At 50.6% G+C, this 23,545-nt stretch overlaps 1 protein-coding gene across 1 annotated transcript; it reads right to left on the minus strand.

Annotated features, from left to right (window-relative positions):
* Positions 1–463: 463 nt before the first annotated feature.
* Positions 464–22,930, minus strand: RBP1 (retinol binding protein 1). The gene is given in 5 exon segments (XM_045539281.1): positions 464–707; positions 1,394–1,495; positions 22,007–22,185; positions 22,634–22,736; positions 22,738–22,930. Coding segments are annotated over 5 exon segments (597 nt in total). The 5' UTR covers positions 22,897–22,930; the 3' UTR covers positions 464–653.
* Positions 22,931–23,545: the final 615 nt, after the last annotated feature.

Here is a 23,545-nt window from a genome sequence, read left to right on the forward strand (position 1 = left end):
CTTTGGTTAAGGTTTACCTCATTCTAGATTTGGGCTTAAAGTTCAATTCCATTTCATTCTAATTTCATTTCATTCACAAATAATTATGGAGCATCTCCTTTGTGCACAGCGCAGTTATGAAGCCATTCTCTGTTGTTCGGATCTCCCCAACTAGGTCTAAGTTCCCGGGGTGGAAGGTGTCTTCTCCTGCTTCTGTGGCACTCACTATACTTTAGCCCCATTTAGACACACAACATGGTAGGTTTTTAATACGCAGGTGATTGAATGTCAGGTCACACTCACCCCGAAGACCCAAACCTGTACTCCTGGAGAAAAACATGCACAGGTGCAACCTCAGGACTAAATTTGCAGATGTGTGGCTGAATTTCTCCCTTCTGCTCACGAGTGGCATCAGGAACTGGCCCCAGAAGCCCTGGGGAAAAGTGAGTGTAGTGGGGTGTGAAACTTCCCTAAAACAAACATCTTGAACCGAGACCACTTTATTGGTATGGCTTTGTTTTAAGCAAAGGACAAAAGACAAAGCCAAGAGACAGACTCTTCTAACAGATGCCTGGGGGTGGCTGGACATTTCTGCCCCTTGCTGTGCAAAGAGGGGGATCCGAGCCCACACACCCACACCGCTCATTCCTTGACACCAGTGGTCTGCCTGGGCCTCAGTGCACCTTCTTGAATACTTGCTTGCAGACAACACCCTGCACTCTCATCTCCTGAAACAAAAGCAGATGCTGGTCATTGGCCAGAGCAAAGTCACACATAGGGCTCAGTGCATTTCAAGACAGGAACTTTGAAAATAGTCACTGGTTGTTATGCTCCCTCAAGAGTTGGTTTAACTAACCAATTCTTTGGATAGTCAGCTAAACTGGATGGTGGAGATTAGGCTCTGCAGCACCCTAGAGACAGAGCTGGCTGGGAGGAACAGATGTGGCTCACAGCTGACCAGCAGGACCCCCGTGCCTCCTCTCCCGCACCCCCTCTCCCTGACCTAGACCGAGATCATGGCTCAGGGAAGCTTAGAGAATTCTTGGCTCTGGCCTGCACAATTTGGCATGGTGAATATATACATCATTTGGGAGCAAATTTGCTTCTGCCACTTTATAGATGTGCAATTTGGACGTGTAATCTAAGCTTTCTGAGCCTCATCTCTAAAACAGGAACCATATTCCTATTTTGAGAGAATAGAAAGAGATACAGGATGCAAAGGGCTTAGCTCCTTGCTGATGCTTAGTAGATGTTCCTCTTCCCCCCATCCCTCAGATTAGACTGTTGGGTCAGCCTAGACCTTCAAAACACATTGCTCAGCTTTTTAGTCACTCAAGCATCTTCTCCAGGCCCTTGGACCTTAACAGTGGTGAAGGCCTCTTGGTGCCCAGCCTGGCCCAGCCCAGAAACCTACCAGGTGCAGCTCATCACCCTCGATCCACTGGGTCCAGCCGCGCCCCTCCTTCTCGCCCTTCTGCACACACTGGAGCTTGTCCCCGTCCCAGCTCACCGTGGTCTGCCAAGCAAGAAGCACAGTTGTCAGTCCTGAGCAAGCAGGCAGCCGCTAGGGGTAGGGGAGGGGACAGCTCCCAACCTTGATAATCCAGCATGTGCTCACGTCAATTTTATTACAGAAAATTTGGAGCCTGAAACTCCCTGTCCACCACATGCTTTTATTAAAGTGTGTAAATCAGTTTTAAAATTTATGAAACCTTTATAAATTTTGTTTAAAAGCATAATTAGGAGGGAAAAAGTCACCGGGGTGGGGCTGTAATTGCAAGAGCTGAGAATGGGGCTGGACGGGAGAGGGGTGGGGGCAAAGGCTTCTGAGGGCCCAGCACAGCCCGGGTGTGGGCAGGGTGTGGGCTCTGTTCCTGCATCTTGCCCGTGAGGGGCAGACATCTCAGAGTACCCTGCCATCCCCAGACAGTTCATCCATTCACTCATTGTTTCAACCTTTGCTGGGTCCTGGGCCCTACCCCTGCCCTCAAAGTGCTCTTCATCTCATGGGGACAATGACCTTAGACAGAAATAACCAAGTTTAGGTACGAATGGCGGCCATTAGCTGCCTGCCTGCTCTCCGGACACTGCCTGTGCTGTCTCTGAGCCTCACGACTGTCCCCCTGGAGCATGAATGAGCATCTTCCTTTCACTGATCAGGTTAAGGGACTTGCCAAGCTCACCCTGGTGTCAGAGCCAGGTCAGAACAGGGATCTGTGGGGCTCTGCAGTCCCCTCCCCACTGTACCACACTGCTTCTTTAAGTGCCCAGTGTCAGCAGAGTTACAGGTCAGGGGCGGTGGGAGCCCAGGTGACAGTCCACGGAAGGGAAAGGTCCGGGAAGAGGAGGCACCAGGGCTGGGCCTGAGGAGGACAGTGGAGCTGGAGGAGAGGAAAGGAGGTGTGGGGGAGGGAGTTCTTGGTGGCCATCACGACATGAAGGCACAGTGGTGGGACAGCAGGAGCCCAGCAGGCGGGCACCAGGGAACTGTGGCGGAAGGAGGTCCTACTGCCCTGCCTGGGCTCGGCGGAGCATAGGTGAGCTCTGCCAACACCTCCTCACCTTTGAGCACTTACGTCTGCCCTGAGCACTGAGTTTCCTGCCAGGTGCTGGGCAGCTGAAGGGAAGACAGGCAGGAGGTGGAGGCCCAGCCTGTATCCTTGGGAGATTTCACTCTTGTTTGTTGGAACAGAAAGGGCCCCCCAGGAACACAGTGTTTAGTGTTAGAACTCAGAGGCAAGGCAGTCCTGTTTCCCCAGCGTAGCCATGAGTGTGGTCTAGATTGGGCTGTATGTCCCAGAGCTGGGCACACACAGAAGGCATAGTGGGCATCTCTCATATTTGCCGCTGTCCACCTCCTTTTCCATCTGGGGCAATTCTGTGTTATGAGCCCTGCTCCCCCTGTAGTGGTCAGAACTTTGTTTGCCCTGTGCTCACTGTGTGGCCCTGAGCAAATCCATCCCTCCGCTGGGCCCCTGTGTTCCCATCTGCCACATGAGGCCATGAACTCAGAGGCCTTGGCTTTAGAGAGCCAAGGTTCTAGGATTCTTACGTTCCTTGCCATGCTCAGCTGAGAGTCAGGACAGTCGGCAACAGCCTGATAAGGATTTGGGAGAGGAGAAATCTGGGAAATGGATGTGGCATAAGTGGGGCCACCTCCAACATGAGGATCCTGCACCCCGAAGGCCTCCCTTCTGCACTTGCTGATCACTACTGCCCTCTGCTGTGGGGATGACGCCTGCAGCGAGACAGCACAAGGGAGGTAGAGCCAGGTGTGTTCCCCCAGCTTTGCAGAGGAGTAAGTCTGACCTTTGCCCTGGACCCTGTTCCAGAGGGACATGGGGCACAAGGGGAGTGGGGGGCAGATCTCCCTAACTGATCCAGAGATTCACTCACGGCACATGTCTAGCCCCAAGCCAGAGAGACAGTCCCACCTCTAAGTCAGAACATATGGTTAATGTCTGGTAAGACATGTCACAGGCAAAGACTGCTAATGATGTCATGTCATAAATAAGACAAGATGCCCGCGTTACTTCAGCCCTGCTTCATTTGTTCCAGGCCAGTAAAGGGAAGTGGGGACCGAGAAATCAGTCCTTGACATCAAGGAGCTAGTAAGAACACTTGTTTTCCTCATCAACTGATCTTCTCTTCATGGGTTTATCCGGAAGTCTATAGTGTATACGAAAGTCTCCTGGTTCAATCAGAGGTGCCAGAGAGAACTGCTTGTTTTCAGCTATGATACACACCCTTTTGACTCTTCTGGAAACATTGGTCAGTGAACATATTCCCACAATTTGTATTGGAAAATGAAAAAAATGCTCAAAGAAGAAAATAGTAATAAAAAGAATACGTGTAATCTTCTTCTTCAGAGATAACTGTTCTGACATTTTATGTGTTACAATGTATGATGTATTCCATCCAGTCTTTTATCTATCTACATTTGTTTTTATAAAATTAGTATTGCATCATTTATAGTTTTGTATCCTCATTTCTTCATTTAATAGAAGCAATTTTTCATTTCAACAATATTCTCCATAGCATTATTTTAATTGTTATATAATATTCAGGAAATGGCTACATACTTTGTAAGGCATAGCACAAAATGAAAACGAGAAACCCCTTGTTCAAAAATGATTAAGAATTTGAAGACGACAGCAGAGCATTAAACTAAGTGAGGGGCCTTTCTGGGTGTGGGTCCCTGAAGGGACTGCGTTGGTCACAAGCCAATGACGCTGGCCCTGGTAGTATTTCACTATACATACATATTATTATTTAGCTGATTGCCTAGTCATGTACAGTTAAGTGATTTATAATTCTGTACTACTATAAATAAGACTTTCTTATATACACAGTTTTGAACACATTGTTTCCTTAGAATAAACTTCCAGAGGAGGAATCGTCTCATCAAAGACTATGCACACCTTTAAAGCTTTTGATAAGTATCGCCAACTTGATCTCCAGAAAGCTCATACATGTTTAACACCAGTGTCACAGAATGACCATGGCAGACATGTTTGTTAACAGTAAAGCAGCCTTTGCTCCTGTGCCACCGTGTCACCCTTCCCAGAACACTTGGCATCTTTTAACAAAGGCTATCTGGATATAAATAATAATCCTACCTTAGCCCAGAAAAAGACAGATGGCAGCATTTCAGGCAGATCTAGGGATACAGGGAGCAGAAGCCTATTTTAGTGTAGAGAAGCCTTTCTTAGAGCCCTACAGATCCGATCTCTGAAAGGGAAGGATCCCTATCACATGAATACTATTAATACATGTTTCCAAGGAAGCACTTGGTCAACTCCAAGCTTATGTTGACTCTGATCCTGGGTGAGTTGTACAGAGCAGAGATTATTCTTGACTGTATTAGATGCAGAGGGGTGGCTGAGCTCAGAGATGTTATGTGACTTTCTCAGTGTCATCCAGTTAATGACAAAAAGAATTTGGGCTGAAATATGGGTCTCGCAATATTTGATGCCCACTTGTTTCCCTGCCCAAAGCAGGGTACCCACTAGATGCCCGATAAAGTCTCTGGGGGCTGCAGAAAAAACGTGGGCATTGTGCTAAGACTCCGAGCAGCCTCCTGGAGGAATACCCTCCAGTTCACTCCACCCACTGCAGGCTGTGGGTGCTGGGAGTCAGACGGGGGTCTTAAAGGCTCTTGCCTGTAAGGAGATCGCCACAGAGAGGTGAGGACAGAGGAGCACCTGGCTGTCACTGCCTGATGTGGTAGGTCCTGTGACCAGGGAAGCACAGGGGCTGCGGTGGCCACTGGGGAGCTCCTGATTCTCAAAGGGGTTTTAAAAAGTGGGAGGGGCATTTGGGGCAGAGTGAATAAGGACGCACATTGGCAAGGGGAGTGGGCTGCGAGGGAGAAATGACAAGCCAGTGCTGTAGAAGTCTATCCTGGAGTTAAGGAGAGGGAGGAACAAGGCTCTTGGGGCTGGTGGATAGACAGGGCCACAATGCCACACCGAGAAACTTGGGCTATGGCCTGGAGCATGTTTTCAATGCCTGTCTTTGCTGCCTGTGCCACTCAGTTTGACCCAGTATTGGCAGCAAAGCACATGTTCCTTGGCATCAGAGAGAGCTGGGTCCTCAGTTCCCGGCTACGTGGGATGACTTTGGGTAACTAGATTAACCTCTCTGAGCCTCAGCACCCTCAGCTGCAAATGAGGGCTAAATGATAAACTGTGCTAGACAGTTTATCCATTGGTGGCCCCCAGTGGATCACGTGATATTCACATCCTTGTGAATTCCCTTCCCACATTGGCTCCGCTTGGCAATGTGACTTGTTTTGGCCAGTGGGACATTAGCAAGCGTGATGTAAGCAGTGCCTTCGTAAGCACTTGTACACTGGGGGCTTGTCCTCTTGGAATCCCCCCTCTTGAAACCCAGCTGCCATGCTTTAGGGCAGCCCAGGCTATTCTGCTAAAAAGAAAGGCCCCATGGAGAAGCCATGGAGGTTGAGCGGAGGGGCCCCTTGGAGAGGAGCTAAGACACCCCAGCTGATCTCCCAGCTGAGCACCGCCACACAGAGCTGAACTTTCCAGTTAACCCCAGAATCATGAGCATATATGGTTGCTGTTTTAGGCTATTAAGTTTTGGGGTGGTTTGTTACATGGCATTAGATAAAACATCTTACTTTACCAACTTGTTCTGAGGATTAGAGAAATTATACAGAAAATGCATGGGCTGGCACACAAGAGGCACTAGGTAATGGTAACCATGACGCCCAGAGCTTGCATAAGGAAGGGGTTTGCTTGTCGAAGATGAGTAATAACTAAAGCCTTTCTTTTTCTTTTTTTTAAAGAATTGGGGATTTTTAAAACAGTGACAGACATGCTATTCATCATGGCTAAAGTTTTGGGAAGCGCCTTCTCCTTCTAGGAGACTTGGATCAAGAGGAGGCTTTCAGAGGCTGCCTGCTGGGCACCGCCACACCTGCTTCCCCTAAATCTTAACTAGTTTTTGTTTAAGCAGAAGATCTATTTGGAGACTCCCCACTGATAGCCGTGATGGCTGGCTGTGTGAGTTAGTTCTCCCACTCAGTACCCCGCGTTTGCTTTTGGTATGACTGGATTTTTCTTTTTAAGCTTTTTGTCTTGAGGGAATAAACTAGCCATTTCTCAGAGGATCAGATTTGTCATAGAACAGAAAAGGGGGGAGAGGGAGGCAGGAGAGCAATCACTTAAAGTAAGTGAGAGGAAAAAGGAAACAAGTAATGTTGGAAGGGGGATGGGTAACAAACCATGGTGACTCATTTTCTTGTAACACAATGTAACTTCTGGTAACAGCCTTCCCCCAGGAGCCAAGCACTTATTCCATGACCTCCCTCCGAAGTCATCAGCCGGCCACCTTTGCTAGATCAGGGGGAGAGAGCAGTCTGGGACAAGGATTCAGCCACACCTGAAATCCAGGTCTGAAAGGGTCTTTGAGGGGTCATTCAATCTGGTTTCCTAGATTAATCCAATTATGAGTCAGGGTCTAGTGGGGGAATTTCAGGTAGGAGGATGTTCCTGATGCTTTTCAGGTCCCACAGAAAAGGCAGGTGCCTGCGGGGATGGGGTGAACGGGGGTACCAACCAAAGGGGCTGGGCAGTGCTGCTGCACCAACCCCACCATGGGCCAGGGGAAGGAACGGCCATCTTCAACTCACCTTCTCACCAGTAATCCTCACCCCACAGACCACCCGAAAGTCTGCAAATGGGCTGGAACCCAGGGAAGCTGGTTGTAAAGTGAAGCCAGTCTCACTTTTCTATTAAAAACTAATAATAACTCTCATCGCTTTGTCCTCGTCAGCAGTTTTCCCAGAGAGATATGTGTCAACAGATGAATGAAGACAGCTTTGCACCACAATGACAAGGGACTGTCACTTCAAAAGCCATTATCCAGCTCCTCTGACCACTTAGAAATCCCAGCTGACACTGCTGCCTGGGACCAATGACACAGAAAGCCCAGCTCCCACGGGCAGCCAGAGTGAGCATGTCCCAGGGATGCTGTGAGGCCCACTTGCCCCACTCAGGTGACCGGTACTGGGAGTGACAGGCAATTCCCACTAAATGGAACCATCTCTCTTGGCAGTGACCTGGCATGACCTACAAATGCTGGGACTCAACTTGGCTGTCAAGAAACTTGGGACATTTGTTAAAGCTCCCACATGCCCCAAAACACCCACTCCCAAGAGCAGGGGACAACGGGTCACTCATATCCCTCTGTCCTCATCCACCTGGCCCTAGCAGTCCCTCTGGTAATGGACCCGCCTCTGGAGAGCTGCGACTCAGTCCCAGTGGCTCTGTGGTTCCAGAGCCAGGTTGTAAGAGGTGAGACTTTGCCCAGGGTGATGCTTACTGCTTGCAAAGGCCAGAGCCAGGACTCTCTAGATTTGGCGGTAAAATTTAAAAACCAGACAGTGAGTAGACACTTTCTATACATAATGCAAATTGCTAAAAGATGCAAATTGGCCTTTCCTCCTGGAGTTTGATTTCAAAGTGTGCTTCTCTCTTTGAGGGTATGTGTGTTCCTGGGGCAAACAGGTTTTCAGCACCTGCTGCTTGTCTTACATAAGCAATTGGGAGGGAAGGGCAGGAAGGTAACAGAGAACCTGCCCAATGCCAGGTACTGTGCTGGGAGCTTTCCACAATGTTTCACTTAATCTTCAAGCTTTAGAGCTGATAAACATTAGGCTTTTGTCAGTAAGCAGCCTGTCACCTAGGGGCTAGAGCTTGAGCCCTGACTTGAACCCGGAAGTCTGTGAGCTGCCTGCAAGGCCAGGCTGGGCGAGTGGGTGGCCGGTGGCTCCTCTTCTCTGGTCCATTCCTGGGGGGCTGGCATTATCTAAAATCAGCATATTCAAGAGGAAATGCCAGTTTCACTCTAAAAGCAGATTAAAGCTAAATAATTAAGGCCTTAAAATGTGAACGAGCAATTAGTGACATAAAAGCTGTTAAAACCAACTAATACGAATCAGTAAAGCCACAACAAGGCCTTTGTGGGTCTGAAAGAATGCAATTCTAATACCAAGAAGACACTAATAGCAAATGATAACACATTTTTTAGGACAAACAAAATGAGAAAATGTTAAGACTAATAATCTTGATATGTTATAGATTTTTTTCCTTAAATATTAATATTAATATTTCAGACAGTGCCTAGAATCAGTTTAAACAGAGTGCTCAAGGCCCACGGAGGCCAAGGATCTAGGTGGGGAGGTGGGAAATGGATTTTGAGAAGGTGGCGGGCTCTGTGGGACTGCATTCGTTCATTCCAGGGGCCTAGTGCTCAGGGTGGCTCGAATGCTGGGCTGGACCCAATTCTGCTACAGGGCAGCCCAGCCTGGAGCGAAGGCAGATGTGTATACTGGCAGGGCATTGCTGTGCTCTGTGCTGGATGGGCAATGGCACCCACCCCAGTCGGGGGTCCAAGGAAGGCTTCCTGGTGGGAGTGATAGCATTGCTGTCATTATCACCGTCATTATCACCGTCATTATCACCATGATAACCATAAGAACATGTATGGAGTACTCGTTATGTGCCAGGCGTGGTATTAAGCAAAGCATGTGTCATATCAGTTTGATTCCTTACGACCTCCTGGGGCAAGTATGCTTCTCCTGATTTTACAAATGTGGAGACTGAGGCCTGATGTCTCCCAGCCATGAAGTGGGGAGATGAGATCTGACTCTAGAGCTCGTGCTCTTGGCTACTGCGCTCTGCCGTTTCCTGACCTAAGCTGACTCTGGAATGAGCAGCAGGATTTTGCAGCATGGTTCTGTGCAAGGGAACAGCATTCGGCCATCGTGGGTTCCACATCTCCTGTACACCGGCTGCAGGTGCCGGAGAGAGGGAGGTAAGCCAAAGACCCTGCTTTCAGGGGCTCACAAACTATCAGAGAAAAAGACAAGAAGACAGAAAATTCTAGCAGAATGCTAAGTGTTGGCAGACAGAGGTGCTGGGGGTTCTGGAAGTGGGAAGGCACATTATCAGCTTCCAAGCCGGGAGAGGCCCATCAGGGAAGGCTTCCTGGAGAAGGTAAGGCTACAAGTAATGCTGGAACTGGTGCCAGAAAACACCCCAGGAGCTCGGTTAAAAAGTAGAAAGAGGAAGAGGAACAAGGGAATCCCAGGCAAGGGGAACATCATGGACAGTTGCAGGAAAGTCAGGAGCAGCAAGGGATGCGTGAGGGAGGCTCTAAACAGGCTTTGCCCAGCTGGACTCTCCTGTTGGACCCTTTTCATGAAGCCCAGCCGGAACTGATGGCTCACAGCCTCGCCGCTTCCTCACGTCATGACTGCATAGTCTGGCTCTGGATGCTTGCTTCTCTGCTGGGCAGAGCGGGCTCCGCTACCAGGGCCGGTGCAAGGAATCAATCTGTTATCAGTTCCACCAGCACTGGTGTGTGAGGGGGGGACGCAGGGGAGAATGTAGGAATAAGGGAGGGGCGTCCTGCCGGAGAGTGTGTCACTGGAGACCTCTTCTCTTCCATGGGAGGCTCTGGCCTCTATTTTTTTTTTAAAAATATCTTTCAAGGCAAATAGAAATAAACAGCTCCCAGAAGATAAGAGGTCCTAGCCTGGTAACCAGGGGAGAGTGAGAAGGTCAGGATCTCTTGACTGAGAGCTCCTTGGGCTCTGGGGTGCTTTTATTCACTGCAGGATACCGGCCCTCATCTTGGAATCCGTGGCAGAAAAAAATGTGCATTACCATTTGTTGAATGAATGAATGGCAGAAAACATTCTAGTGGTACTTTTGTAATTTTTTAGGCAATGAACACCCCCTTTTCTTTCTCTTTTTCCAAGCAATGTGGCTGTTTATTCTTCCATAGATGAGCCGTATAGAAATGGGTTAGCCATTGCTCTGGCCCTGAGTCTCTGAGGCTCGGAGAGCTTAGCACCATACCCAGAGCCACAGAGCTAGGAAGAGTATGGGACACGGTTTAAACTCCCTTATGCCCAACTCTCAGCCCATGGCCTGCCCACTGTTCCCACCCGCACATCTCACTGCCATGGGTACTGTGGCACCTGGCAGGCTCTGGGTCAGCAGCTCACCTGGCCAAGCTGGGCACTGAGGAGGGACCCAATGGCAGCCTTGGATAGGCCTGAGCTCCAGCCCAGGCCTACCTCTTTCTCACTGGGTGACCTTGAGTAATATACTCCACCTCTCTGAGCCTCCACTTCTCCATCTGCAAAATGGGGCTAGTGAGCTCTGCTGCAGAGCACAGCCGTCAGGCTGAAATGAAACAAGGAGGTGCAAGGGCCTATTTCAGTGCCCGACATATAAAATACACAGCAAACAGTAGTTTCTGCCTGCTCCTGGCCTTGCCCAGCCTGTTCTCTGTGGGTGTGGAGAGGCACGTGCCCCTTCAGGCCAGCCTCTGCTTTCATAACCTTGCTAGCTCTTCTCCAGGTGGCCAGGCATCCCTTCACACATGTGACTACCCCCAGAATTTGTCTTCTGGAGGTCACAGTTCATGGGATGAGAGGATTAATAATAACAGCTCATATTAATGGAACAGCTGCACTTCAGGTTTTCCCACACACTATTCATCTAATCCTCCCCATGAAGTAGGCATACCCTACTTTGTAATTCTCCCCATTTCACAGACACGTAAAGGCACAGAGGGGGAAGTAACCGCCTAAGGCCACCCAGTTTGTAAGGGGAAGAGTTTCCAAGGGTGATGGTCTGGCCAATCGGGCGGATCAGGCTTCAGAGCTGAACCAGCTACGACGCAGACTGCCAGGCTCCTGCATCACAGGGAGTCGGGCCGTGGACCAGCAGGAGCTTAAAGGAGGGTCAGGAACACCTGCCTCCAGCCCTTGAAGCTGGGGTGCTCGGCCAGCAACGTGGCCTCCACTGCTGGGACAACAGGATGCAAACCAGACCTTCCTCCCCTGCAGCTCACGACTCCATCCCACAATGTCACTGCTTCATCAGGGGACACTCATCTTAGATTTCAAAAGCCTCACAGAGAAACTAATCCAGAGCTCTGACTCCTTAAAATAACAACTGTTCATCTCTCCCTGGTAACAGTCTGGAGTGAGACTGTCTATTTCAAATCCTAGCTGCACCAGCTACCTGAACTCAGACAAGTTAGATCACTGCTCTGCATTTCATTTTCTTTATATATAGTATAGGAAGAATTCGAGCATCTTCATCATAGAATTGTTGTGAGGATTAAAAGAATGAATGCATGGAAAGGGATTAGAGGGATTCCTGGGACATGGGAAATACCCAACAAACACTGGCTATCATTAAATGGCAAGCGGACCTTGCAGTGATATGGCCAATGACTACTGTTTGTATATTCGAGGTTCTGATATTTCCACTTAACATTCATTTAATGAACACACCGGAGCCCACTGTGCTAGGCACTGCAGATATGGAGGTGTGTCCCCTGCTGTCCAGAATCTCAAACTAGCCTCACAGGTGCCCTAAGAGCAGCACCTGCAGAGAGGGGCCAGGAGGCAAAAGGAGGGCATGGTGGTGGGAGGGGGCATCAGGATGGGATCAGTGGAGCCGTTAAGCCTGGGCTGAGTCTTGACCAACAGGTAATTATCCTCCCAGGGGAAGAGGCAAGGAGACATCCCAGGGAAGTGAGCAGGGAGAGGGGATGTCAGGAGGATGGCAAGTGAAGCCACTAACATGTGGAGGGATGGGTCCAAGCACAGAAGTGAGGGAGGAAATGGGCTGGAGACTTAGGCGGGGCTGTGCCCTAAGAGCCCGAGTGCCATCTGGCCTTTACCTCTCAGCACTGGGGAGCCCCTGGGAGTTTTGAGCTGGGGAGTAGCATGATCAAGTTCCCTTTTTAGACTGTGAAGGATGGGCTGAAGTGTTGAGCATGGTAGAAGGGAGATCAAGGTGAAGATACTGCAGTAATTAAATGAAATAACCCCGGAAAGCGCTGAGTCTGGCACGTAGTAAGCACAAGAAATGTTAATTGTTATTATTATTATAGGCAAGAGATATTCAGAGCAGTGGGGATGGGGAAGAGAGATGTTAAAAAGTAGAATCTGTGGAACTTGTTGGCAGATTATCCATAAACAATTTTCATTTATCTTCATAGTGATCATTTACATGGCTACGGAGTGGTCTATGGAATTAAAAAGCCACAGTCTTTCTAACCACCCACAGTTATTTGGTATTTAGGAATGCCAGCAGGAGACATTCTATTCCACGAACCACACAAAGTCAGCAATCAGAGAGATCCGAAGTCAAATTGCAAGTCTGTGGTTAGCCAGTAGCGTGACCCGGGGCAGGACTTGCGGTTCCCTGTCTGTAAAATGGGAGAGTAGCACCTCCTCTCCAGGCTTATTGGAGGATTAAATAGATACACATAGAGTGGTAGGGCAGGACCTCCCACCTAGCAGGCCTTCAGACAGTGGTTACACTTATGTGGGTTGTGGAGGATTATTATCTGAGTGACAAATACCCTTGTATAAATGGAATAATTCTCCTGAAATATAATCCCGTAAGTGGGATACCTGAGTCAAAGAGTAAGATGATTTTCTGACTCACTGCACATTGTTAGAGATTTTTTTTATAATTTTCTGAGTGCAGGACCAGTTCCATTGTAAAGTCAGCAAAGGTGGTTTGGAGCCTGGAGTCTCTGCCATCCCTACCCTCACGCCCATCTCGCTTATGCAGGTCTTCCCCAGAGTACTGCCCTGCTGTCCTTGGACCCGCAGGTCAGAAAAGGAAGAGGCAAGAAAGTGGGGGTGGGGGAGAAGAGGAAGGAAGAAACGGAAGAAGGAAGAAGGGAAGGAAGGACTCATTAGTATTCCTATATTAAAGGTAGCTAGCTAGCGTTCCAAGGTGTTTGCATTTTAACGGAAACACCTGGAGAAATCATTGGATATTTAACCAAAATAAATGCACTCTAACGGTGGCATTTGAGACAGCATGACATATACCTGAGGTTCCTCTTTGGAGGACAAGGGGGAGTGTGTGTGTGTGTGTGTGTGTGTGTGTGTGTGTGTGTGAGTGCGTGTATGTGCATGTGTGTACACTTGTGCGTGCTCTAGCACAGCTCAATTTATACAACAGAGATAGCTACAAAATGGTTCCCAGGGAGAGTGCACTGTGAATCAGGCACAGTCCTTGCTCTCAGGGGAGTTTTCAGTCAACTCCAAGTCAAAAATACAAATAAATCCCTGAGCCCAAGTGAAATGTCTACAAAGGCCTAGGCTGCAGGGGCTGGTTTCCAGAGAATCCTTGCAGTGGGGTGGGCTGTCCAGGGAAAGGCACAAACTCCCTCAACCCCTCTTCTCGTCCAGCAAAGGGGACCCTAGCAAGGGACAGCAGTGAACATCTTCTGGGTGCCTGGAGGGCTTGCGGCCCCACCCACTGCGTAAGGTTCCAGTGCTGCGGAGCCAGGGAGCCTGGTGAGGGCCCAGAAATCCTCAGAGGCTGGGAGAGTAGCCCAGTGCAAAGCAGGCTCCCACGCTGAGCTAGAGTTCAAAAAGTCATTTCAGCTGCTCTTAAACTCATCTCCTTGAGACTCTGGAGGGGGATGCAGGGCTGAAGGTGAAGTCCTGGGCTGCCCCAACACTTGTGGGTTTTCCCACAGGATTCCCCCTTTTCCCTTCCAGAATGCCATGCCAGGGCCAGGGAGGTGAAGTTCCTGCCCCAGCTGCAGGAGCCTGGCCCCTGGCACTACTGGCTGCTCCTCTCCCACCTTCACAGAGTCCTACACAAGATTAGTCAAAACAGCCCAACGCTGACAAACCTTCAAATGTTAGCCAAAGAATAACGTTCCAACCCCCACTGAGCACCCACTGTGTGCCAGGCACTGTGGCATCAGCCTAGCGTGAATATAGCACACTGAGCTTTCCTAAAGTCTCCACCACCCTACATGTTCTTCTAGAAGTTTGCCATGCCCCCATTAAGATGTGGCATCTATGTCCCCTCACCCGGAAGATGGGTAGGCCTTTGCAACTGCTTTGACCAACAAAGTATGGAAGACTTGTTGCTATATGACCTCAGATGCTAGGTAGCTCATAAAAAATGCCTTGCCTTGTTCTCTTGAGACTGTCATTCTTGGAACCTAGCTGCCACCTTGTGAGGAAGCCCAAGCAGCCAGTAGAGAGTGTGAGTCAGCCATCTGGAAAGTGGAGCCTCTAGCTCCCAGCGACAGAGCAGGCAGCAGGGACAAGTCATCCCCTCTGAGCCCTGACCAATTGCAGATTTGGCATCACTTACTTGGACCCTCAGTTGCAAACCATCATGGGCTACTGCAAGACTGGTGTCCCCAGCCAGTCTTCTGCCCCTCCCGTTCCTACCTGGGACAGACCTCTTTACTCTCATTCATCCCCCAGAACCGGGCACAATTTGCCCCAGCACAGACTTACTATACTGAATCATGATGGGAACATCACAGGAACCTCGGCATGGCCCAGCCTGCTTCCTCATTTCTCTTCCTTGGTAGTTATCAGAAGCGTGGTCCTTAAACCAACAACACCAGCACCATCTGGGACTTGTGAGAAAAACAAGTTCTCAAGCCTCATCCTAGACCTTCAAGATCAGAAACTCTGGGGGTGGGGTAAGCTCAAGTTGAGACCTATTGCTCAAACTACTTATGTGGGTCGTAACCCATAATCTCTGAGGTCTGAATTTCTTAGGATGTTTTCAGACGCAAGTGATAGGAAACCAGCCCAAATGGCTTAACGGGAAAGAAGGGGAATGTATTGGTTCAAGTACATGGGAAGTCTAGGGATGGTGTTAGTGTCAGGAACTCCAGTAACCCTGCAGTGTTGCATTCTCTCTCTCTCTCTGCCTCATCTTATTTTTTCCTTCTGTTAGGTTTTTCCATGCAGCCGCAGAAGGGTGGGAGGGGCACTGGCTTCAGAGAGCTCCAAGCTTACATCATACCAGCTTATCAATTTTTAAGGGAATAGAACTCACCTCTCTCTCAGGGTCCCTAAATTAAATCCCAGGAAAGGGTGGGATTGGCCCAGTTCGAGTCATGTGCACGGTCACGGGCCATGGGAAGCGGTGATCGCCCTGGTAGAAGGTGCTCGTCCCAGAAGAGACAGTGTACTGTGACTTCCCGCCCCGCCAGGCCCAGCACGATGAGCAGGGGTGATCCTCACCATACAGAGGAGGTGCTTCTCTGGGTGGGAGCCGGGTAGTGACGTGGTCAGAAAAACAAACAGCTGAAACTCATCAGTAAACTCCTGGCCTTCGTAAGCTATTGTGCCTTGCCTCTCACTCTGGGGTATCATGGGCCCTGGCCCTGTTCTGCACGTGGTATTGTGGCTTCACAAGGCCCGGCCCCCTGTAGTATCTCTACAGTGTTCAGAATCTGCCTTGCAAGGTGGGCTGAGCAGCAATCCTGATGCCCGTTTTGCAGATGTGAAAATGGAGGTGGTGTGTCTAATCGTTTAAGGGTACTCTGTCACTTAGGCAACAGAGGAGAATTCAAAACCAGATGTTCTGACCTTAACACCAGCACTCCTTCTACTCATCCTTGACCTTGTCAGAAGTGGCCACCTACCTCCAGTGGCCACTGTGCTGAGGCTTGCCATAACGGGTGGGGTGCTTGCCATAAGGGGTGGGGTGCTGGCCATAAGGAGTGGGGTGCTGGCCCTCCACAATGCTCTGTGGCAGACCTTGTGGTAGGAGCTTTATAAACAGATTGGCTAGAATCCTTCCTCTGCCACCTGCCAGCTGGGTGACCTTGGGCTGAAAAGGTACTTCATCTCTCTCAGCCTCAGATTCTCATCTGTGAAATGAGTCTAGTGATACTTATAGAATAGTATTGTTGTGGAGACCAAAGGAGAAAAAGTACTAAAAGCACTTGGTGCAGGCATGGCACTTAGTAGAGATTTAGTACACGTTATTTTCCTTTGTTCCTGTCTAATAAAAACCCAAATCTAACAAACCAGTGTGATTTTTGAAAGCTACTTTGTGAATTTTATTTGGGTTGCTTTAATTCTTCTTTTTGTAATCCTCAAAAGCATGCTGCTGACACTGATTTCAAAGGTCGGAGAACTTCAGCTAAGACATGAAAGAGATCCTGTGTTTCTATCCTGGAAAGGACCCAGCTGAATGCCGGGTGCCTGATCTGGGCAGGGGCGGCTCGCAGAGCCTCCCAAGTTCAACTGCTTTCTCAGCTCAGCAGCCCAGGGAGTTAATTTTGCCAGTGGCATTGTGTTTTTAAAATAAGAACTAAAAAAATCTCTTTAATGGGTCAAGAACAGGATCAGAAAGCTGGCAAAGTTTAAACCAAAGTGTTAATGTGGTTTGGTGGATTTCATTTGTTACCATATATAATTAGATGGATGGATGCAGGGATTAGATGGATGTAAGTAAGGCAGTCAGGGGCAGAAGGGAAGGAAACATAATTAAAAAAAGGACTCAGAAAATCTGTAAGTGTTGATATGGAAATATTGAGTGGAAAACAGATGCAGAGAAATGGATTCTTTTCCTTCCCTCCCTCTCTTTGTTTCTTCCTTTCTTTCGGCTTTAGAGAACCTATCAATTGAACAATCCATAGACAGATATCGTATATGTTTGAGGAAGATTTCTGTGCAGTCCACCAGAAACGGTAACAGTGACAACCTCTGGGGAGTGGGAATTGAGCCAAGTAGGGGAAGGGGTCTTTTCCTTTTCAGCCCGCACTCTCTTGTGCTATTTGAATTTTTTCTTTTTAAAATAAAACAAAGAAAGCGACAGTGGAGAAGAGGGTGGAAGTGGGAGGCGGGCCCTGTGGAGGGGTCATCCTGAGTTCAATGCCGGTCATGAAGGCGAGGTCTCAGTCAGCGGAGGAGGCGCCAGGCCCCTGAGTGAACAAAGCTGCCTCCTCCAGGGAAGACTGACCCGGTGTCCAAGGCAGGGTGACAAATGGCCCTCCTGCCATCACCACGCAGAGCCAGGCTCATGGGTGTGATTCCTTGCCCAGGCTGTCTTCTCCCACAAAAGCTGCTCATGCTGGTGGGGGGGGTGGGTAGGACTTGGAGACAAAGAACAGAAGCGTTCTCGGAGGGACTCCCTTGCCCAGGGGTAGCGAACACTATCTGAAGTTGAAGAGCACCTTCCTTTCTTAAGACTCCACCTGTCGATGCCCACATGGGCTACAGTCAGCAAATGACCTTGGTTTCTCGCTGGGCCTGATACCCCATTTTAATGGACAAAGGCATGTAGGAAGCAATGGAGAAAAACCTGTGTCTGTGCAGCCGAGCCCAGCCTCTATGCATTTCCACCAAAACGACAGCCCCTGCTGTGGGGGTCATATAAAATCTGAATCGACCGGACTGGAAACGTGAGCTGCATGAAAGGGCAGACAGCAACGCTGATCTGAATCTCCCCACCCCTCAGCCCAGGGAGAGGCCACACGGCCGTTGCAGGTGGTTCTGGGCAATGTTCGTAGGGGCCAGCGATGGGCCAAACCAGCCAGGAGAACTATACCTAATTTTATGGCTTTTCCACCTTTTATAGAGACACCGGCAGGTACAGAGAGATGTTTCTGTACTCCAAAGCCGTGGCTCCCAATCTTTGGTTGCATCAGAACCACCTGGAGGGCTTCCTGAAACAGATTACTGGCCCCACTCCCAGAGTTTTGATTCAGTAGGCCAAGGGTGTGGCCAGAAAAATTTGTATTTCTAAGAGATTCCCCATGATACTGGGGCTGTCTCTGCTTTGGAACCCACAGCTTTAAACAGAACACACAGTGCAAGCAGTGACAGCCATTTGACCCTCAACTTCAGGTAACAGGGTGGGGTGAGGACTGTTACCTGAAAAGCAGTGCTGGAGAATGTCCCATCTAAAGGAAGCAGTATTCCAGTGACCCACACGGTGCAGGAATAAAATAGCGCCCAGTGTTTTTGGCTCTCTTGATTTTTTTGGGGGGGGTGGGTGGAAGAACAGCCAGAAATATGGATTTTCTATGAAATCTTACAATCTTTGGTAACTGACTCTGAAGTTTTTCAAACATTGTTTAAGCCAAACAAAATACATCTGTATGCTGGATTTCATTCTCTGGCTGCTGTTCTAGAATACAGATAAGATTCCACGGAAAAGAGGCAGGACCAGAGACCTCTAGGTAGCCAGCCTCTGGCCCTTTGGGGAGGGATGTCAGCCTGGCCATGCCTCTCCCAGCAAGGGTTCCCAGAGACCTGTCAGGGGCACATCTAGGCGCCCTGTCAGGCCCTCCTGGCTGTCCTCTCCCCCAGCCTTGCCCTAAACACCAGCCATGCTGAAGCCTTTGCAGTCTGCACCTCTCTCTCCTTCGAAACTCCCTCCCAGCCAGGCTTCTATGACCTCTGGGCCATTGTGCACGTGGTTCCCTCTGTCCAGAAGGCTCTTATCCCTTTCTTCACATCTGCTCTACTTACTTGTCCTTTAAGCTCTCCCCTAGCTGTCACCCCCTCCAGGACCTTCCCTGACCACTGCTCCCCAAGTCCCAGCTCTGTGCTCCTCATCCTGCTGTGCCCCCATCATGAGCTGGGCTGTAATGGCCTGAAGATGCATCTGTCTCCTCTGCTGGCTTGGGCGTCCAGGAGGCCTTGCTGCCTCTGTGACCCCGGGGCCAAGCCCAGGACCTGGTGTGGGACAGCTCTGAAATAATATTTACCAAATGCTGTTCTCTTGGCCTTGGCCTTCCTCTTAGCCCCTTTCTGTTGGCCTGGCTACTTCCTGTCTCTCCTTAGAGCCACAGCTCAGACTCTACTTCCTGTGGGAACCTTCCCTGAGCTCCCAGACCAGGGAGGGAGTGCTTCTCCACCCCATGAGCACACTGTCCCCTACAGTGCTGCTTTGATCTGCCTTCCCCCACACTGAACGCAGTGACGGCAGGAACCGCGTGCGATTCGTCTGACCAACACAGGGACTGCAAAGACAGAGTAAGCACCATGAGATGCCCAGAAAGGAATGAAAAAAACAGATGAGTGAATGATCCCAAGTGAGAATGAGACTCCTGTGATGTGCTGGGAACAAACTCTTCCGGGCCATTGCTCCTGGCTGGTGGGTGCCAAACATGTGGGGCAGAAGCTCCCCTCCATCAATAGCGTCAGGCCCCACAGTTGCTATAATGATATCATCCTACACTCATCCAGCCACGCTCTTCATGGTGGTCCAAAGCCGCACACCACCCTGGGGGCAGCACGGAGAAGGGCTTCTCTGCACTGCAGGGGACCAAGGGCAGGTGGGAGAGGAGCAGTGGTGTCGTCCCACCACCCAACAGGCTGTGACAGGTGAGTAAGTGGCTGTGTACTTGGGATGGGGCCTCCCTGAATCCTGGAGCAGTGACAGTGACTATGAGTCCTGGCCCAGTTTCAACTAGTTTGTCCAGCTGCTAGGCTCCACTGTCTGCTCACCGACCATGGACCTGGTGCTGGCCCTGAGAAGAGAAGGTGGACATTGCCCCTTCCTTTGTATCCAAAATCCTCCCTTCCACCTACCCTGACCCCTGCCCCACACCCCACTGCTCTTTGTTCTCTTCATTTACAATTAAGTACGAAAGTCAACTCCCCCAGAAATCCTAGGATCCCCTCTCTGGGAGCTCACAATGCCCCCATCCTCCACTCCGTGCTTTCCTTTGTTGTGCTGTGCTGTTGCTGTTTGTATGTCTGTCTCTGCCACAAAGACTGTGAGTTCCCGGACATCAGGGACTGTGACTTGCTCTACTGCGCTGTGCCCAGTGTGGTGACCAGCATGTGAGGGATGCAGTGCGAAAAGAGCAGTGGTTAATTCAAATCCTCCCTCTGCCACACACTGAACCTCCCCAAGGTCACACAGTAAGAAATCTTGCCTCGGTTTTCTTACCTGTAAAATGGGGTTGGAAAGGGTGTTGTGAAGATTGAGTTAATATAACATTTGAACAGTACCTGGTACATAGTAAGCACTGGGTGAGCACAGTATTCACTACTATTATCAGGTAATCAATAAATGTTACATGTGTTAATGGATGAGGGAAGGAATGAAAGAGTGAAGATAAATAATTAGCCAAGTACAAGCAAGCACATTCCAGAATCGCAGTGACCCAAAATGAAGAGATGTTTGATGTGTCCTGCGAGTTCCCCAAGAGTGAGCTGGGGCCGAGGGCTGTTCTCGTGGAGCAGATGTCCCTGCAGTGGGCCGGGGAACAGGTCCTGGGCAGTAATGAGAAAGGCAGACCCTGTCTGAAGGTCTCTGTTCCCATCGTGAGTCTCTCCTGCAGATTAAGAGGCCTTGAGACTTTCAAAGGCACAACCTGACATCTCCCTACAACAATAGTGTTTTCTCCCACAAGTGGTCCCTCTAAGGTACTCCCTGCTGACTCCCCCTCCTTCCCGTCATTCCAGACAGCAGACATGCCAGTCCTGACTGCCTTCAGATGGATAAACAAGGTGGGGGATGAGTCACCCAGGCCCGGGCTCCTCATTCACAGACCCTGGCATCCCTTCAACCACAGTTCTGACAAACCTCAGCTAACTGGTTTCGGCAAAGGCTACCAGCAGGGGAGCCTGGCAGGGAGCAGGAGCCTGTGCCTCAACGTCAGAAGGCCTAGGGTTCAAGTTCCATCTCTTACAAGTCTCTTCCTCCCTCTGAGCCTCAGTTACCACGTGATGTGGGGTTACTTATCCCTGCCTCACTGGCGGGCAGTGTAAAAGGACCAGCACAGTGCAGGGCACACTGCAGACCAGCGTAAAGACCCTTGGTGAAGAATGGGCGGGGCTGGCGAGGACCCCCATCAATAAGCAAGGTGGCTCTGGGCTGAGCATAAATCAGCTCTGGACTCAAGACTACAGAAGGGAGAACGGAAGTGCCCTGACCTCCCAGCAACCCGAGAAAGTGGATGGAGGCCTGGGGCTGACCTTCTGGAGTCTGCAGTGGTAGCACTAATTGGGGTGTCCCCGGTCACCAGCTTCCCACCCTTGGGGGAGGGGAGGCTCATGATGCTTCTCTCCCCCACTGCTGCTCCCTCTGGCCTGGGCTGCAGGGGCACTGACCTACTGAGTGGGTGCTGGCAGTGAGGGTCTAAGGAAGCTCAGTGGACACTGGATGATAGGGTGGGCCAGGGAATGGCCAGCAGCCAAATCCCAGCTTTGGGCAAGGAGGGGGCGGGCCAGAGGGCTTCCAGCAGAGACCAAAAGGCTCCCAGCTTCCTAGAGTGACACTAGGTCACACGGGAAGTTTACACTTCAATGGGACTCCCTGTGTTTCTTCACTGTTTCAGCCCAGGCCCTCCCTAGCTGTGCTACTGCGGACATTACTTCATCTCTTTGAGATTGTTTCTTCATCTGTAAAATGGGCATACTCACATCTTCATCAAAGGTCGTGTGAGGCTTAGATGAAGTCATGTGTATGAAGTGCCTGGCAGAGTGCCTGGGCATAGTGGAGAATCAACAAATCGCAGCCTTCGTAACTATTACCATCCGGTTTAGAGGGAGCAAGGTGCTTCATGAGTCTGTGCTGCCTACTATGGGGGCCGAGAGTGGGAATTTTCCGGGCGCCCCCCTCCCCACCAACACAAGGGACCTTGCTCCCTCTCACATGAACTAGTCCAGCCCTTGGCCACGCCCCCTGGCAGGAGACAGCGTGGGCACGCAAATCCTCACCATGCACTTGCGGTCATCTATGCCGGTCAGATCCTCCTCAAACTCCTTCCCAACCTGGAAGTCCATGATGTAGTTCCTAAACGTGCTCAGCGTGCGGATGATCATATGGTCGCCGTCCTGCAAGATCTCTTTGTCTGGCTTCAGCAAGTTGGCGATCTTGCGCAAGGCCACATTGACATCTGCAAGGGGCGCGGGGCCAGAGAGGGGCAGAGAGTTGACAGGAAAACTCAGAGAACTGTTCCCAAGGTAGCCGGGCCCCAGAAGCCCGCTCCGCCCAACACTGCTGGGGTTTCCGCTGGCTTTGCGCCGCTCTACGCGGTCTCTGCGCGCTGCCTGTGCCTTTTTGTGTGTGTGTGTAACAAAGTTTTCTGCCCTTATGTTAGTGTTTTCAAAACATAAAACTAGCAAACCAAGCCCAGCTTCACCAATGGAATTACGCTCGTCCAGAGCCAACTAGCAGATACTGGCCACCAATTAACCCAAACGACCCCGGATCCTCGAATGCGCAGCCTGCCGGCCACCCTCGGGACGGTGGGCGAGGGGCGCAGCAGGCGGCGGCCCGGGAGGGCGGCGGGGAGGGGCGCCCGGAGCCGGAAGCCCGAGCCCGGCGCGGCGGGCAGCGCTTACCGAGCGCGCGCAGGTACTCCTCGAAATTCTCGTTGGCCAGCATCTTCCAGTACCCGGTGAAGTCGACGGGCATTTTGGGAAGTGACCGGGGCCAGTCCGCCGCGGAGCGGGAAGGAGCGGCTCGGGGCTCTGCAGAGGCACCGGCTGCGGCTGCGATCCGGGTGGTGGGCGGCCCGGAAACGCGCGCCCTCCCGGGACTGGGGGCTCCGTGGGGCGGCGACAGCTGGGTTCCAAGCGCGCACAAAGCCCGCGGGAGGATCCATTGTAGCCGTCGCTCCTCCCCCCGAGAGAGGGCGGGGCAGGGGCGGGGGATGTCAGAAGGCCAGGTTTGTCCCTGGCCCGCGGCCACCTCCATTCAGACCTTGAGTTCGCTTCCCCTATAAAGGAAGAGGAGATGATGGGAGGTAGGGAGTTGCTTTATGGGCCCCCAACTCTTGGGTTCCTGAGGAATTCCTTCAAATGCCATGAACTTCTCACACTCCGCGGCCACTTGAGGGTTGGGAACAACAGTCTCCCCGGGTGTGCTGGAGTGATTAGGGAAAGAGGCCACTTACGGGCCTTTGTCTAAAGCCCGGCTCAGCTCCGGCTTCAAGTGCATATGACTAAACAAGCCCTCTGTGTGACTCTGATGCACAATCAAGTTAGAGACCCGCTGCTTTATGCAAATGTGAGCAATTACTAATATACTGCGTATTAATTATGCCTCTCCTTTCCCCTAACAGCAGCACAGTACTCCACAGTGTTCTGCACTTTGCTTTCTCACTTAATGTATTCTGGAGACCTTTCTACAGCTGTGTATGGAAAGCATCCTCATTCTTTTGCAAGGTATTCCATTATTTGTCCAGCTTGTCCCCTACTGATGGACATTTATGTGGTTTCTGATCCTTCACTATTAGAAGCAGTACTGAAATG

The sequence above is a fragment of the Lemur catta genome, chromosome 1 (genome assembly GCF_020740605.2).
Source record: "Lemur catta isolate mLemCat1 chromosome 1, mLemCat1.pri, whole genome shotgun sequence".
NCBI lineage: Eukaryota > Metazoa > Chordata > Mammalia > Primates > Lemuridae > Lemur > Lemur catta.